Here is a 16,717-nt window from a genome sequence, read left to right as displayed (position 1 = left end):
TGATTCTTCTTCATCAGTTTTCTTTTGGTAAATGGAAATGTTAACTTGCTTTCTCTTCTTAGCTATGAAAATATATAATTAACTTTTGTAGAAAGAAAGAGCCTTTCACATAGGGCCCACTTGTGGTTTTATTTTTAAATCACAGCCAACATGACTATCTGTGGTATCTTCTGTGATACAAGCCCTTCCTTCAGAAAACATTAATTGTAGTGCATTTTAAAGATCTTTTCAAGATCAGGGGCAAAAATCAACATGCACTTGGGAGAATTTCTGCTGGCTTGCAGAGCAACTGCAGTACAACCAGGTAATAAATGGATGATGTACGTAGGTATGATGCCTTGAAGTGGCTACCTGAAAACAGAGGCTAGACAAAATAACAGAATAAAAGTAGGTTATTTGAAGGGCCTTCAAAGGTACACCTTGGGAGTGCAAAGCCCACAAGGAGCTCCACCCAAGATGGACACTGGGTCACAGGTTCTTCATACTTTTGTAAGTTTGGTCCATTTGCACACCAGGGTCAATTCTCCAATTATAATTTCAGGCAATGATGTCATTACGCCAAGTTTGCCTGTCCTCTCAAAGGCTTTTAGTTTGCACATTTTGGGGCCTGGGACAATCAAGGTGTCCTCGAAGTGCAAACCTAGAGAGGGTTTGTTATGTCTGCCTAGCACAAGAGAGCAGAAGTTAACAGGCTACACGGAACTTCAGAGTTACACACTAGGCAGTACAGGATTTAAAAAATATAAAAGTTAAAACCTAAGGCATCAGGTACCTTCCAGCACTCTTTAGTGTGTAAAGAAATCTTGCAAGAAAATTCAGTGAAGATACCAGTGCAGTGCATAATGTGGTAATCACTGCAAAATCTTCGATTTGATACAAGTTGCCCTTCATTCCTTCAGAGTGGAACTGTGTCAACTTCAACCCTTCTCCCCACTCTCAAATCCCCTAACTCTTTTGAGCCTATTTTCAGGTTGCAATTCAAGCAGTTCTGTTAACCTCTGTACACAAGCCCTCTGTATGATTCTGCATCTTGTTACACTGAGCAATTTTACTGTATTGTTGGCATGTGCTTTCTAATTACAGTGGATCTTGTTTCCTGTGTATGATGAACAATGTAGTAACAAAGTAGTTTCAACTAATCACATAATTACTGGGCAGTTTTGAAGTAGCTGCCTGGCATTTTGCATGTACTAATAATTTTTCTGCACTATGTGCTTGCTGGAAAATAGCAAAAATAGCACAGCTTAGCACTGAGCATTTTTAGCTACTGTAGCAAAACTCTGGATGTGCCTTTGTTCACACAGCTTGCATTTGGAAAATATAAAAGAAATAATTTCTCCCTTTAAAACAATTGAAAATAAATGGCAAATACTAACAGTTATGATTAAAAATCCCTTTATTGTGCCTGAAATCCTAGAAATGCACATATATGTATTGATTAAGTTTTGTGAATGAAGGATTGCACAAACTCATTAACCAAAGTACTATTAGCAGTGCTCCAGGCAGATGTTGTCTTTCTTTTTCACACAGCACCCCTATAACTGACACATGGAACAGCAGTGATTACAGTATGAGATTATGTGATATTGGTGTGTTTGTACTTTCAAAACTTTTTCAGACACTTGTGGGTCCAAAGCATCATCCTGAGGCAGCAGTTCCGAGAGCTAGTCGGGTTTTGTTCATTGACATCTTTGTGAGATGTGAGAAAGGAAATGGCTCAAGAGGAGTAGTTTTAAATAATATAACAGTTCCCAGATCATCAGGCTATCAGCCATGTGGATGCTTGATTGAAAGAAACTATGAAAACACTAAAATTTAAAATGCAAGTGGGAAATTGGACATTTTTAAAATATACCAGTCAGGCACTTGAAAATCCATCAGGTATCATTCTGGAATGATGCTAAGCTCTCAAAATGCCAGCTTACTTTGCAAGATGACTTAAGAAGACTATCAAAAGGTGAGGAGAAATCTAGGCACAGAGCTGCTAACAGCTATGATTTGGTAATCAGCATCACAGAACTGCAGTAAATGGCAAAATTACCTCTATTTTCTTCCTGTTCAGAATTAGAGTATATAAACGGAATATTGCTCAGGAGAACAGAAAGTCATGATGTTTATTTTTGGCTTAAAAAACCAAAGCAGTAAACTTCAATGTCTTAGCTAAAGGGATGTTTGTGTCTGTTACCAGAGCTCACTTTGTTATGGCAGGAACTGAAATGTCTTTCACAGCTCTAGGACAAGAAGATAGCAGTCCTCTATAGGAAACTTCAGAAAAACTGGAATTTTTTTTTGTAAAAAACTATCTGGCAGCTGGTAGGTGCTAACAGTTCATTGGAGCAATAGGTAATGGAAAAAAGTCCTATGTTAAGTGTTTACAAATACTTTCTGATGTGATGAGTATGGATGGCATGATGTACAACAAATTTCTCCTCTTTTAAGATTCAGCATTACTGAACGCATTGTTAAATTTCTCTAAGAGGCTTGGGAACAAAATTTCCTCATATTACTGACTTCCATCTCAGGGGCATAAAAGTCTTATAGACACAGGAATAATTCAAAGGCTGGCTATTCAAATTTGTAAGTAATGAAGTCAAGACAGAAAAGTTGGAATCTGGCTTCTGGCTGCAAAGGCTTGTCGTGGATAAATCAGTCATTCTGCATCTGGCTGACTGTTAACAAGAAGGAGGCCTTGCCTTCATTGTTAGTAGCCCAGCCTCAGTTCAAGTTTCCCCTCTTTCCTTCCTATTGGCTTGTCATTAGAACAAGACTGATGTAAATACAAAACGAAGAAAAACCAGTTCTGCTTTTTCTTCTGTCTGCAGCCAAATAGTATGTATGTAAACAGTGTTTATAAACAGAAGGTACCATTCACAAGTGCTGAAGTGCTACCTTCCTTGCTAGAGTCACTCAGCAGCTGCTACAGTCTTGTTCCCTCAAAAGAAATTTCATAGTCCAGTTGACTACATCAACAAACTGCAGAATTTTGGGCTCAGTTATCAGATCTGGGAATTCAATGAAGACATCAGAAGCTGTGGGGTTTGTACATGAGGTAGCAAAAAATTATAGAAATATACATATGTTTTAATGACTACAAGATTGTTGTTTTGAAGCTTGCCAACATTTGTGACTAATATGAATCTTTTAAAATAAGGCTTCTGAATATTCCTTTCATTTAAATGAACTCTGTAATTGCCTTCAACCCTTTTGCTATTTTCAAGTCTCATACATCCATGCAGCACTGCAACTGAATTGCCACACTTCTTCAACCATGATGTCTTTGTACCTTGGAGAGAGAAAAAAGTATTAAAACCAGACTTTAATGATGCAACCCATTTTTATGATAAAGTTTATGAAACAATTTTAATGAATCTCTGCTGGCCTGATATGCAGAATCACAACATTAAGTTAAACTTGTGCATATTGTTTTTCTGTTTCATTAAGAAAATGTGCCATTGTGATCAATGTATGACACGACACTGTCTGACTGACCAACAATATATATTTTCTAGACTAAAAATACACTAACTCTATGCAGGACATATTTATGAAAACATTTACATCAAAATTATTTCTCCCTTTGGGTCACATTTTGCTAAATCAATATAGCAAACATTACAGTCATTGATATAGGATTTGTAGTTTCATATTTTCAAAATCTGTATGAGCACTTCCTTGTTTCAATTTCTGAAACATATCTACCACACATCTCAATTCTGCTGGCACCAGAAATGTGTCTAAATACACTGAAATTAAAAGAATAGAAATACCACAGATGATGTAAGAAGAGCAGAATGCTTTTACTTCAGACACCACAAAACAGTTAGTTGTAACAAAATGTTTAATTAACAGTGAGTGAGCATCAGCACTCAAGCAAGGGAATCCAACAGAAAATTGCATGTCAAAACAGAGAAATGGCCATCATTTCCTCTGAAACAAAAAAGTAAAGTTATTCTTGAGTGACACTCGGGGATAAGTCATACTTGTATAAAACAGAGATGGACTGGCAGTGTAGCTAATTGGGAAAAGATCAGGGCCTGACTTGGTTCAAGCTGCGAAAGTCAGCAGTAGGACACTGTTCCCTAAAATGGGGCCACATGCTGGAAAAGAAAATAGTGGTTATTGTCAAGAGGATAGTTATCAATTCCTACTGCATGGCAGGAGACAATCAGCTTAATTTGAAACAAAGGAAGTTTACATTAGGTGCTGAGAAAAATTCTGTAAGTATTAGAACCTAAAAATTACTGGAATAGCTCTTAGGAATTCCATTAATTTTCTCTTGCTGCGGAATGAAAGGAAGAAATCAGACAAAATACACATTTGATGTATATCATGCTGCTTCACTGGACAAGAGTGGACTAGTTAATTAGCTCCCAGATCTCTGGTGTCTTAACTCTACACATACCTGAATTTTCTTCCCACAGAGGACTCCAGTATAACCTGGACGACATGAGCACACGTTGGGCAATACACACTTGCCTCCAAACAGACACTTCTGGGTGCACACAGCTAAAACAAGAGAGGTACACATAAGGCTTTATTCATGAACAAATGAATAATTCATTGGTGAAGGAAAAGTGGGTGCCATCTCTATATACTTATTCTGTTTGCTTGTAGGAACCAAGACCTTAGAAGGCATTTTCACAGGGTAAGGACACTTAAAGGCCACATGGAGCCAACAGTGTTCTTATGTCTATCCCATCCCCCTTTTGCTTTGATGCAGATTTAACATGAGAACACACTGAGGGCATGAATGAGACTGAGCAAAGAACACGAGTAAGGTGTTTTTTAGCACACCTTGCTATTTCAAGCTATTGCAATGGCCTCTCAGCAGCATACAACACTGGAGCAGGCCAACACATACTGCCAGGGTCCCAGAGTGCCATCAGATCCTGGAAGGCTTCAGAAGGGGCAGAGCTATCTTTACTCTTTATCCTGCCTTTGACACAGATGTGGCTAAACTACATGCAAGGTATAGGACTTCTCTGCACTGCATGTGGCTGAAGCACTCTGAACTGTGCTGAAGCAAGAGGTTACAGGTCACATCATTCTTACGTGTTTGACACTGAATTCCTTCCCACTGTGGAGGACAATGACAGGTACTCGGTCCAATACACTCCCCACCGTTCTCACATTCCTGAAGACAGATTGCTGCACAAACATCATCACAAAATATGGTTATATCCCAAGTGGTTACATTGAGTTTTTATTCAGATTTCAGGATGCCCACGAGAGGTTGTGCTTTTCATACCCAAGAGTCACATCATATTCACTCAAATATCTAAGGCCAACAGGATATTAAATAAGAAAGGCAACTAGAAACAAAAATCTCTACAACCAACCACAGTCAGAGGTTCTGCTGCATCACAGATTGCTACAAAAGCCTGAAATACTGAATTAAGACAGCAACATTAATGAGCTTTATCTTTTGCAAATTTACCTTCTAAAGCATACACCTTGGTGAGAGATCTTTTGTCTGTCATGCAACTGAATACCCAATGAATCAAGAATATTTGATCCAAAGTTATTTTCTATGACCCATTTGCCTGTACATTTGTCCCTGCTTATTAAGCCATGATCTAACCCACATTATTTTCATTCATTCATAGCTGACTATTTGATAATCAAATCTCTCTTCCACAGTGTCCAAGAATATCTCACCCCTGTAAATACTGGTAATATTTTTTTTTTAAAAACAACCCCTTTCCAATAATTACAGAAAGTAATACAGGGGAATTTATTTTTCCTCCATGCCATTAGAGAGCTCATTGCCCACATCAATTCTCAAGCCTCGGGTGGGTACTATGACAGACACTAACACTTTAGCTATGGGATTTCTACCATCATGCTGATTTTCATGCAGACTGTGCTTTTATCCATGCTGACACAATTTATTTATGCACCATCAATATCTTTATTAAGATACAATGTGACCCACAGATGTGCAACCATCACAGTACTATTTCTACCTGTCCCAAAGAGCTTGTACCCATTGCATATTTTATTCCCATCACCTCCAACTGTTTCCACAGTTTTCCAATATTTCACTGAACTTCTTTTTCTATTATATCTGGTTTTATGTCCTACAGCACAAATTGAATTTCTTTCACTTTTTTGACTCATCTCTTTGCAGAAATGCAGATGTTTTTATTTACACAAGAATCCAGAAAGAAACAAATAATAATTGCTATACAAGAATTTAACAGACATTTCGGTCTCATGATTTCGCCTAAGAACTGCATGGTATTAGTTCTCCATTCTAAATTTTGCTGCCAAGTTATAGATCACTATTTTTTCAATGTGAATAGATGTGTATATATTCTTAAGTTCTTTGGCACTAACTTTGTATTACTTGCATGGACAGAGTTGTCCTGAGTCACATACTACTTTTAAGGTATGGTTCTCCTGGTAACTACGAGGTACTTACGAGAGTTACATCTTTTTCCTCTCCATCCTGAAGGACAAGAGCAAATGTTTGGGCCTACACATCTTCCTCCGTTCATACACATTGGCTCACACACACCTTAAAATCAAAAAATCTGCTGTTTAATACATTTAACTGATTACAGAATAATTTATTGGTTATTTTTGGGTCACAGAAGATTTTAACGCTGGCTTACTTTTTTCACATCTTCTGCCTGTGTACCCATCAGGACAAGTACAGACATTATTTCTCATGCAGTGACCACCATTCTTACACGGAGGGCTGCAGACAGCTAAAAGATACAAACAGGAGGAAAAGGCTGTAGTTTGGACTTTGACTTAGTGATATACTTTTGGGAAACAAGAGAGCAACACTAAGATTCTGACAGTTTGTATGGACAATTCAGCACTATCAGGCCTGCCTTGTAAAAATCATACTACTGTGTTTTGGTGCAAACATCAATAGTAAAGGCAAAATCAGATAAAAAGGAGTCGAGGTTTGCAACTGTATGTGTACACAAGCAACCAGACTACACATTACATACAATGAAACTGGTTGAAAGCTGCATAAATGTTGAGTGGAATACAAGACTAATTTTGAGTCTTCATTCTCCTTGGACAGTTGTTGAATCAGCCATAAAATCTAAAAAATAATGTAATTTTTGTTTTGCACCACTTCTCAGGTACATGACTTGATTGTTAATTTTGTGTCATGATTTTTTCTCACAGATTTCCTCATAATAGCAATTAAGGAGTGGGGAGAAGAAAAAAAGAAAATATTACCATTCTGACAGTGGGCACCAAAGAATCCATGTGGACACAGGCAAACATCTGGCTTAGTACAGGAACCACCATTGAGACACACAGGATTACACATTGCTGCAGAAATAGGGTCAAGAAGAGTGGGAAGCACAACATCCAAATAAAGTCCATAAAATACATGTGTCTGTTTCAAGAACAGGAATTAAACACCTAAGATAACTGCAGGCAACATCATTCCCATAGAATCTTTACACCAAATTAAGGCATCAGTATAAGATTTCCCAGAGGTGCTGCTGGCAGCAGAAGTAACATGCAGAGACACAAGGGAGTGTGGAGGCCCTGCAGCAGAGAGCAGCTGCCCATTGCTGCCACCTGAGCCATGCAGTTCCAAATTTCAAGCTATGGGAGGTCCTATGGATGCTTCTCCAGGAACATGGAAGTTGCAGGGGTGTTACCTGTACTGCAGGTGGGTCCGTACCACCCAGGTTTACACTGGCAGACGTCTGGGGTGAGACATTCACCACCATTTTCACAGTGCCTGTTGCAAACCACTACCATCCGAGAAGTTGGGGAAAACCATCGGAGAAGGCAGGGGAGGAGACAGGGGGTGGGAGGACAAGAAAGAGATTACAAAGTATTCTTGATTTGTTTTCCAGTTCCTTCCCAAAAATTAACACTGGAAGTAACATACAATTCCACTAGTAGAAGAGGAATTGCTAAACAGAGTAATCTAGTCTCATACCCATAATAGCTAGCACCAGATGACAAAGGTAAGTAAAATGTTTTTCCATGCAATTATCCATGGTCTGGTTATATATAATGTTAAAAATCTAGAAATTTAGAAAAAAAAATTTCTAAACCAAATGGGAAATGCAATACTAAGAGACAAATGGACTGTGTTACATGATGCAAGAGCAGCTGCACGCACACAGTAACACGAGACTGACAAGCAAAGACATTAAAATATCACAGCTGGGGAAAACCATGAATCACTTCTTCAGGGAGACATCTCATTCTCTTTAGTACTGCTTCACAAAGAGCAGCTTTTTTTCTGTCAAAATTGAAACTAGAACAAGAAAACCTGAAAAAAAGTCCTGGGATTTGAGGAGGACAAACAAAGGACTTTCTGAATTCAGGGTTAATAATGCAATGGTACGTTCATGTGAACAATACATAAACAGCATGTATAAATTTGGATTCTCTGAAGGATACAAATTACCTGTAAAAAATCTACCCAAAATTTGGAGTTGCCAAATTGCAGAATGTATGATTTGATATGTAAAAGACAAATTATGTGAGACAAAGAAATTCCAATCTTTCAGTTATGATCACAGCAAATTTTTCAATTTTCAGGCCAGGTAAAAGGAAAAAGACACCGTAATGTGGTTCTGAATTCAATTTTCCTGTATCCCAGTCTTTCTCACACACCATTCACTGACAACAACTTCTGAATGTACCCAAGTATCTAATCAATCTGAGCTAATAAAAGTTAAAAAGCTGCCAGGACATATGAAACATCTGCATGTTTTTCTAAAGATGTTATCACATACAAAATGTACTCAATTTTTCCATGCCCATGAATCATAAAATATAAATTATTTGCACCTTTTATAATGCATTATGTTTTCAAAGTGATGTGCAGTTTCATGATGTTCAAAAAGCTCAAGTATGGGAACCTTCAAAGAGGCACAGGTATTATGTCATTTGCTAGCATAAGACCGAGGGGATAAAAAATCTGCTTTCTTGCTCCCGAAGAACAGGAAAAATGCCATTTGTTTTTCTCTTATGCTCTTTAGCTTACTTGTATCACATCTTGGTCCCACAAAACCATATGGGCAGGTGCAGAGATTTCTGGCCAAGCACGTCCCTCCATTTTGACACGGTGGTTTACAATGTGCTGCAGATATAGAATTATGTTGTTCAAGGAATCACCTCTAGAAAGACGCATGGGCTGGTTATGCTTTATAAAAAAGCAAATGTTAATATCTGACAGTGAGCAAAAAAATGGAAATAAAATAAGGAGATATATGCAATGCCTTTTGACAAGAATAAGTAACAACAACCACTTCAATAGTACGGAGTCCCAACTGTGGTGGTCACCCTGAAGAAAAGAAAGCTGACACAATTTCCAGACAGTGCTTCCCACTCTTCAGGAGTGTTTAGCTTAGAGGCAACTACATTCACTGGTGAACTGCTCTGCTTACTGTGAAGGCTAAATTTAGGAATATCCAATCATAAGCAACATTTACAGTGTATATCAAGAAAACCAGGACATATACCAACATGTAACTCAAGAGTCCTGTTGCAGTTACAGTAAAATGAACACACCTTTTTGCTGGCAGAAGGAACAGACATGGGAGTTGTTCACAGCATCCTTTGGGTAGTTATGGATTTAAAAGCAAAAACTACTATATTTACCTTCCTCACAAGTGGAGCCACTGTATCCTGGTAAACACTCACAGATGTTGGGCTTAATGCACTTCCCATGGTTTTTGCAATCAGGTCTGCATAGAGCTGGCAAAAAAATCAACAGCACTCTGCAAGTTATTAATTTGTGCATATGAGTTACCAAAGGCAAAATTAACATGCCATACTCACCAGCCTGACAGTTATAACCAGCATAACCAGGCTTGCATTTACAAATATTGGGTGCCACACACTCCATATTTTTGCCACAAGGTTGTCTACATCTTGCTGAAAGGCAATGAAGAAGACAAAGAAAAGAATAAGGAAAATGAAAGTGGCATTTCAGCACAATGTGTCTTGCCTAACGTAGTGAACCAATTACAGAGAATCCATTGTGTCCCTGCCCATAAATGAGGAGTCTAAGACACATCAGAAAAGTATTTTTAAGTGCATCAATACAACTAAAAGCCTGTAGGCTATGCCAATATTAAGAACGAAAATGAGAAAATTCAATATACCACACTTTCCATTGATTATACAGTAACAATATACTTTCAAGTGATAAAGACATCTCGAGATTCTTTTCTTCAAAGCATTTAAGCACAATTATTTGTAATACCTCTGCAAGTGAAGCCATCTCCATAATAACCATAAGGACAATGACCACACTTGACACTTCCATCTTGACTTGGCTCACAGGGTACACCAGGAAAACAAGGTAAATCAGAACAGGTCACTGCTTTAGGAATCACTGTTTCACTCAATTCTTCAGGAAACATTTTTGGTGGGACAGTGACTTCAACAAGGGAAAAAGGTAAATGACTAGCTTTATGCTTAGCTAATAGGTTCAGAACTCTCTGAGCATTTCCACCTTTGAAGGCTTTGTTTGGCAAAGAATATCCTTTGCTTATACTTGCTCTGCTACTAGGGGAAGTCTTCCTGTTGCTCTCAAAATAGCTGAAGGCCTCAGTTTGGGTTCTTGTTTCCTTCTCAGGTGATACAGCACGGCTCCTTGAAGAGGCAGCCTTCACAGCATGTACCGAAGAACTGTTTTCCATGTCAGAAAGGTGACCACTGATGGTGCTCAGAGCAGGTTGTACAGAAGCAGTTCTCTGAGAATCAGGTGTCTTCCAGCCAGTGATTGTTTTTACTCTGGAGGCTGGTGGCATGCTGCTACTGACCATTTCTGTAGAAATAAATCTCTTTGGGACATCTGTAGAACTGGGAATATAACTTGACATTCTTAGAACCTTCTCAAAGGATGATGGTTGAAAACCTACAACATGTTAGAAAGAAATGGGGAAGAAGTATGTGAATACCATCAGACTTTTTTTCCTTTTGAGGGTGGGGAATGTTTTCTGAACAGATAAACATACAGCCCATTCATTCTGTGCTTCAGGAAGTCTCTCCTTGTGCTACCTCAGAATGTAAGCATGCAGTAGAACCTAACTGAGAGAATTAGAGAAGACCAAGGTATTCTGATTATAACCATTCCTGCCCTCACCATGGCCTTTTCTTGGCTGGAAGAAAAGGAGAAAGCACGATTTATATGAGGCAGACAGCAGAGATTTTCCCATATTAGGTCAATAAACAGATTTACTGTCAGCAGATTATCAGCTCCATACATTGCTTTCAACTAGGTAACTGAAAGAATTTAAAGCAAAAATATTGTATATGGTTCATCAGTGTGTCTCAGCACTAGAAGCAGAGATAAAATCACATGTATTTAGATGCTTAGACACACTGATGCACCATGGACATTCTAGGTGAATGAGCCACCAACTTGTAGCAAAAGTATTAACATGTTTTATTCTTCAAAATTTGTAATCAACTTTCTCAAAGTTTTTACTTGGGTTTTAGTAGTGGGATGTTTCAACTGTTTAATAAACATCAGAGATTGACTCAGTCTCCTCATTCAAAAGAGTGCAAAATGAATGATAAGTTCTTCGTATTCTGCCCAGGGAAAGTGTGTGGTTTGTGGAAAGAAGTACAGCACTGTAATCCCAGACTGGTAGAATACTGTATATGTGGTTTTAGCATTATGGGGCAGCGGAGGAATGAAACGTTAATCCATTTATAACTAGAAAATGGTTTACAAAAGGTTAAACTTTACTGAATTGTAGTAGTGTGGTCTCCCACTGCCTAAAAGCAAGCCATTTTGCAGCTGATGAAGAATTAGCCAGCACTGGTAGTGCAGTGAGAGAGTCTTCCTTCTACCCCAACAACAATTCAGAGATGAAGGGAAAAGACACAAAGAAACCCCCAGCAGGCACAGACCAGGAAATGCCAGCAACAGCATTTACAGAGTTTTGGAATAAAGACATGCACTTGCCATATCCTTCACCTTTGCTTTGAGTTAAAGTAGGAAAATGGCATTCAGCATAATGCCATAAACTTTTGCTTATCTCATATAACAGATGTCCCTATCCCCATGTTACCTATTTTATGTCAGTGGTTAGTCACTAAAACAAAAGGCAACTGTAAGAGTGTCATACATCACACTGTTAATAAAATGACTTGACTGACCCAAGGGATTTGTTGATATTGACATTTCAGTCTCATTTTTCAGATCAGAATACAGCCCCAGTAATTAATGAATTGTGCCAAACTGAAAAATAAAGTGAATAGCATAAAACTGACTAGAACCTTTATTTGCCAGTTATATTCTTATCAGTGTGTGAATCAGAAATTCCATTTTCTTCATGAAAAGAATCACCTTTATTCCCTCCAATTTCTCCTGTGGAATCCTTCCTTCCAACATCAGCATCATCAAAGCTTTCTGAAAAGATGTGAAGGCACATTAGTAGTGCATAGAAGTAGCTACATTTGTTTAAATTTAAATAAATTACAAACAGAGTTAAAGTTTTACTACATAAAAACAACTCAAAATTCAGAAGGCAGATAACGTTTAAAAATGTTTCTTAAAAGTTTTTTAACAGAGTATTTTAAAGATACAAGTTATTCAGTAATTGCATATAAATAAAATTTTGGCAACTGCCTTGACTTGGGTAAATAGTTCTATATTAATCAAATAGAAATATATTTTTTTCAATATTTTATTAATAATTTATCGTATTATGAAAATAATGAAGAAAAAAATGCCAAAAGTATTCCATTGTATTCTACTTGGGTATAAAAGAATGAGGGTGTGTTTTTTATATGTTTTTTTCTACACTGGAAGAAGTGTTTCACAGCTGTGTTGACCCAGAGCAGTCTGACATTGCCATCAGGAGAGACACAGCCCTGCTTTGCTGACTACTGAGAAGAGTTCCAAGTTACTGTTAGAAACATGAAGCACAATCAAAGATACTTTATCTGAATGACAATAAGACAATACCATTCTTCTGAAAATCAAATAATTTTACCATGACATGACTTCCCATCTCCTTGCAGATTATTTGGGCATGGACCACAATAGTAAGAACCAAAAGTATTGAAGCAGAATACTCCAGGGAAGCAAGGACTGGATGCACATTCATCTACATCCTCTTGACAATTTTTACCTGTATTGAAATACAGATTTAATTTTTTTTATAATATTGTGGCACTAGACTTTGATGGTCTGTTTATAAAAGTACAATGTAGGCAAGTTCTGAAATTAAAAAAAAAAGTGCAACCAGGCATTTCAGTCCATCTAATAAGAACAGCTGATTAGATTTGCTATTCACATTTTTTCATCTTATATCAAGTATTTTGCTTATTGTAGAATATGGAGAAGGTGGGCTGTGGGGACTACATGCTTATCTGCAGGAGGAATCTCCTGTGTTTTTCCATGTTGCTGAATTTACCTTTGCAGAGGAAAACAATGGAAATTAGCTTTCATAATGAACTAAAATAAACAACCATTAGAGCCATGCAAGAAATACCTTGAAGTATATCACATATCTGTACCACAAGACCATAAAAGTTCTTCATAATATAACAATAAGCTATTTATAATGGAAAATTTAAAAAGAAAATTGTAGACATGAAATTAAAAACTCCTATTTATCATTAAACATGATAAACACATGTAAATAAAGTAGCAATTTACCTTGAAGTTCATGTGGACATTCACAGTAATAGCTGTTTACTCCATCCACACATCTGCCAATACCACACTGGTTAAGTTTACAGTCATCAGTATTCACTTCACAGAGATCACCTTCAAATCCAGCCACACACACACAAAGATATCTTCCACTTCCAGGTGGGAAATTAATGTTTGTCACACATGAGCCATTATTTAGGCAATCACATGATTTTACACTGACCTACAAGACACGCCCAATAAGACAGTTTTCTTTTTTTAAATGAACTAGCAATGAGTTCTATAAATAGATATTTTAAATATCTTATTAGTAGGTGTCATTTTACTGTAATATTCATTACCTCTATTTCTACCTTAGTCGTTGCATTGCAGTCATCTGTCAAAGAAAATGTTAATTTATGGACATTCATTGTCACAGCTTTCCACAAAAGGAGACCTGATGCAGAAAGACTGGCACCTTCTGGACCAGAATCCAATGTGAAATGAATAGCAGAGCCCTCTGGATCTGAAGCCAAAAACTGATATACAAAATCTTCTCCATAAAATGTCTGTAGCATACCCTGAAAAGTTTCAAGCACTGGAGGCTGGTTACCTGTAACAAAGGAGATATTTTCCTCTTCTAAGCAAAAGTCCCAACATACTTACAGAAATTAAAAGGAACATATCTTTCTACTAAAGAAATCCCATGTACTTATTTCTCTTAAATTCTAATGTCATTCAAATGGCACAGGAAAAACACTTGATATTTTCAATACTAGCGAGTGCCTGCTCCAAGCAGGAATCCAGCCACTGTGGCAAAAACCATGAAGAGAGAAGAAGGCATAACCAGTGTCTCAGCTGCTAAACTCTATCCTCTTTCTAACATCATCCTCCTTGCAGAAGAGGTTGTGCTCCTTAGTTTCAGAGCGTTGCCTCTGGTTTACATTCTTCTTGCATTTCTGACTGTCAGTATTGAGTTCCAGTCACAACATGGCTGTAACATGGAAATCCCTTGACTCCCTGTCTGCTGGATGAGTTGTGTTTCATTCCTTCCATTCGTGTCATCCTTTTAGGATAGGTATATATACCTTGGCTTTCAGTACAAGTTCAACTGGGACAAGATTCACCAAGACAGGCACCAGAAGTCCCATTCAGCCAGGACCTTTCCTAATCAAGGCAGAGTCTTGATTTCATGAGTCTTTCACTCAAGAAGACGTGGATGAAATGATTGTATTTGCGATGTTATAGACCTGAGTTGGCAGGACAGGCTGGATGGCTAATATGAAAGCTCCAAGAAACATTCCATTTGATGAAAGGACCAATGTGATATGTATATCCAGACTAAAATCTGAACCAAAAGAGCTACAATAGGTTAGAACTTTGTACTACAGAGAAGGAAAATTAAAAATTTAGACTTAGGTTTTCCCTTCATAATGCAGTTTCTAACTGAACTGGAGTACAACAGCCTTGGATATACTTTCAAGTAGTTAGGCCACATATCTATGCCATCAATGTAAATGATGCACAGATATTAAGTGGCTAATAAATATGACATGTCCTTTAATTCACTTTGTGATCTCCACTTGTGTGTTATCAGAGTAATTTGTTGAAAAATACCTGTTATACCTATATGTTGAAGACAAACATATGTGGGTGTAGCTGTGCTAAATATCAAGACTGCGAAGTGCTAATTAGACTGAAAGTTGTTAATTTTCATTAGTTATTTGTAATGGCTACTGCAGGAGAGTCAGGGAAAGAAAATTTTTAAAAGCCTGACTTTTACATATATGGTCTGGAAACAAAAATATAATTTTCAGAAACTTAGAAATGTCAGATGAAAACCAAGATCAAATGACAAGCTCTAAGTGAAACACTGGCCTAGTTAAAACATCACTATTGCCATAAGTTTAAAAACTTTGCAGACTTTCAACTTCTTGGTATTAAAAAAGAACTATTTAGAACTTACTTTCAACAACTGACCACGTTAGCTTTGATAAGTCAGGTCTGCACAGTAAGCAAGGGCTGGTTGGATTTGTGTCTCCTTCACCATAACAGAGTCCATCTATGTTGCATGTTTTCTCCTTTTAGAGAAATGAAAATGTGATTCATTAATGTTTTTGGTTATCAAACTGGTTATGAATTTGTAAGTATCAAATAAAATCTAATCATTCAGCACTTCTATTAAACAGCTAAGCTTGTTTTTAAATCTAAACAACTGACAGCAAGTTTGGTTTTATCTGATAATTATATGAAGTGCTTTTGGTTTGATTTTTTACATTTAAAATTGCTTCATCCCAGCTTCTCTTTCTGTGCATTGAAAATCTCTCTTGGAAACAAGAACAGAGCATGGTCTGCTAATTTTTCTAGATTCTTTTTCTGCCTGAAAAAATGCATATTTTCATAATAGAGAGTAGTGAAACACATACCTTTAATGTACATGACCCAGATTCTTGTGGTTCACATGTCTGACAGGCTCCATCATATAATACCATTGTTTTAGAGTTGCTATAAACAAATCCATCATTAGAAATCTGCAAGGTGAACAGTAAAAATGGATTAACTGATACAGGTATCAGTATATCACTCGCATGTTCTGCCAGCATGAGCTTCCACTCATTAATAGACACCCACATGCAGGTTTAAAATCTCACAACAGCCATCAGAAATCTAACCAAACCTGCCAATGACTCTAGGCAGATTTTGACCAACCACACGTAGGTGTCTGCTTTAAGGTAAATTGAATTGTGTGTGGGCTCTATTGATCTTATTGACTCCATCTGTAGGAGAGCTCAGATATCTGCTCACACAGGGATGTACATATGGCTGAGCTCAACTCAATTCTACCAAAGATGGATCCAAGGTCATTTGAAATACTCTAAGGTAACTACCTGGCCTTTAACTTCTACTCTTGAAGAATGCGTGTCTCTGCAGGACCAAGGTTGTATCTACCAGTCTCCTTGCAGGAGAACACAGCCAAATGACACTCGATGCTTAAGCTTAGGTGACAAACTGAGACCCCCAAGTTAAGCAAGCTGACTTCTCCCTTTAGTACCATTAAATAAAGGACAATATCTACATGATGTGTTTCATCTTAATAGGAATATTTGTAAGCGAATATTT

The 16,717-nt window shown here is 37.5% G+C and overlaps 1 protein-coding gene across 4 annotated transcripts in view; it reads right to left on the bottom strand.

The window, feature by feature from the left end:
- Positions 1-1,400: 1,400 nt before the first annotated feature.
- VWDE (von Willebrand factor D and EGF domains) overlaps positions 1,401-16,717 on the bottom strand; it is a 31,898-nt gene continuing 16,581 nt past the window's right edge. The window contains exons 14-30 of one of the 4 annotated variants that reach the window (XM_032110977.1): positions 16,024-16,128; positions 15,564-15,678; positions 13,960-14,210; positions 13,622-13,841; positions 12,954-13,091; positions 12,305-12,367; positions 10,208-10,864; positions 9,781-9,876; positions 9,601-9,696; positions 8,984-9,079; positions 7,638-7,733; positions 7,204-7,299; positions 6,618-6,713; positions 6,425-6,520; positions 5,053-5,148; positions 4,403-4,506; positions 1,401-3,283 (exon numbers count right to left, since the gene is read on the bottom strand). In XM_032110977.1, coding sequence (XP_031966868.1) covers positions 3,263-3,283; positions 4,403-4,506; positions 5,053-5,148; positions 6,425-6,520; positions 6,618-6,713; positions 7,204-7,299; positions 7,638-7,733; positions 8,984-9,079; positions 9,601-9,696; positions 9,781-9,876; positions 10,208-10,864; positions 12,305-12,367; positions 12,954-13,091; positions 13,622-13,841; positions 13,960-14,210; positions 15,564-15,678; positions 16,024-16,128 — 2,442 coding nt within the window. In that variant the 3' untranslated portion in view covers positions 1,401-3,262. Of the gene's footprint in view, positions 4,507-5,052; positions 5,149-6,424; positions 6,521-6,617; positions 6,714-7,203; positions 7,300-7,637; positions 7,734-8,983; positions 9,080-9,600; positions 9,877-10,207; positions 10,865-12,304; positions 12,368-12,953; positions 13,092-13,621; positions 13,842-13,959; positions 14,211-15,563; positions 15,679-16,023; positions 16,129-16,717 lie in introns of all 4 variants that reach the window. The other 3 variants (XM_032110960.1, XM_032110950.1, XM_032110970.1) reach the window with 3 other exon arrangements.

Source organism: Corvus moneduloides, chromosome 1 (genome assembly GCF_009650955.1).
Source record: "Corvus moneduloides isolate bCorMon1 chromosome 1, bCorMon1.pri, whole genome shotgun sequence".
In the NCBI taxonomy this organism is placed as follows: domain Eukaryota; kingdom Metazoa; phylum Chordata; class Aves; order Passeriformes; family Corvidae; genus Corvus; species Corvus moneduloides.
Note: the sequence above shows the minus strand (reverse complement) of the source record. Positions and strands in the feature narration are given on the sequence as shown.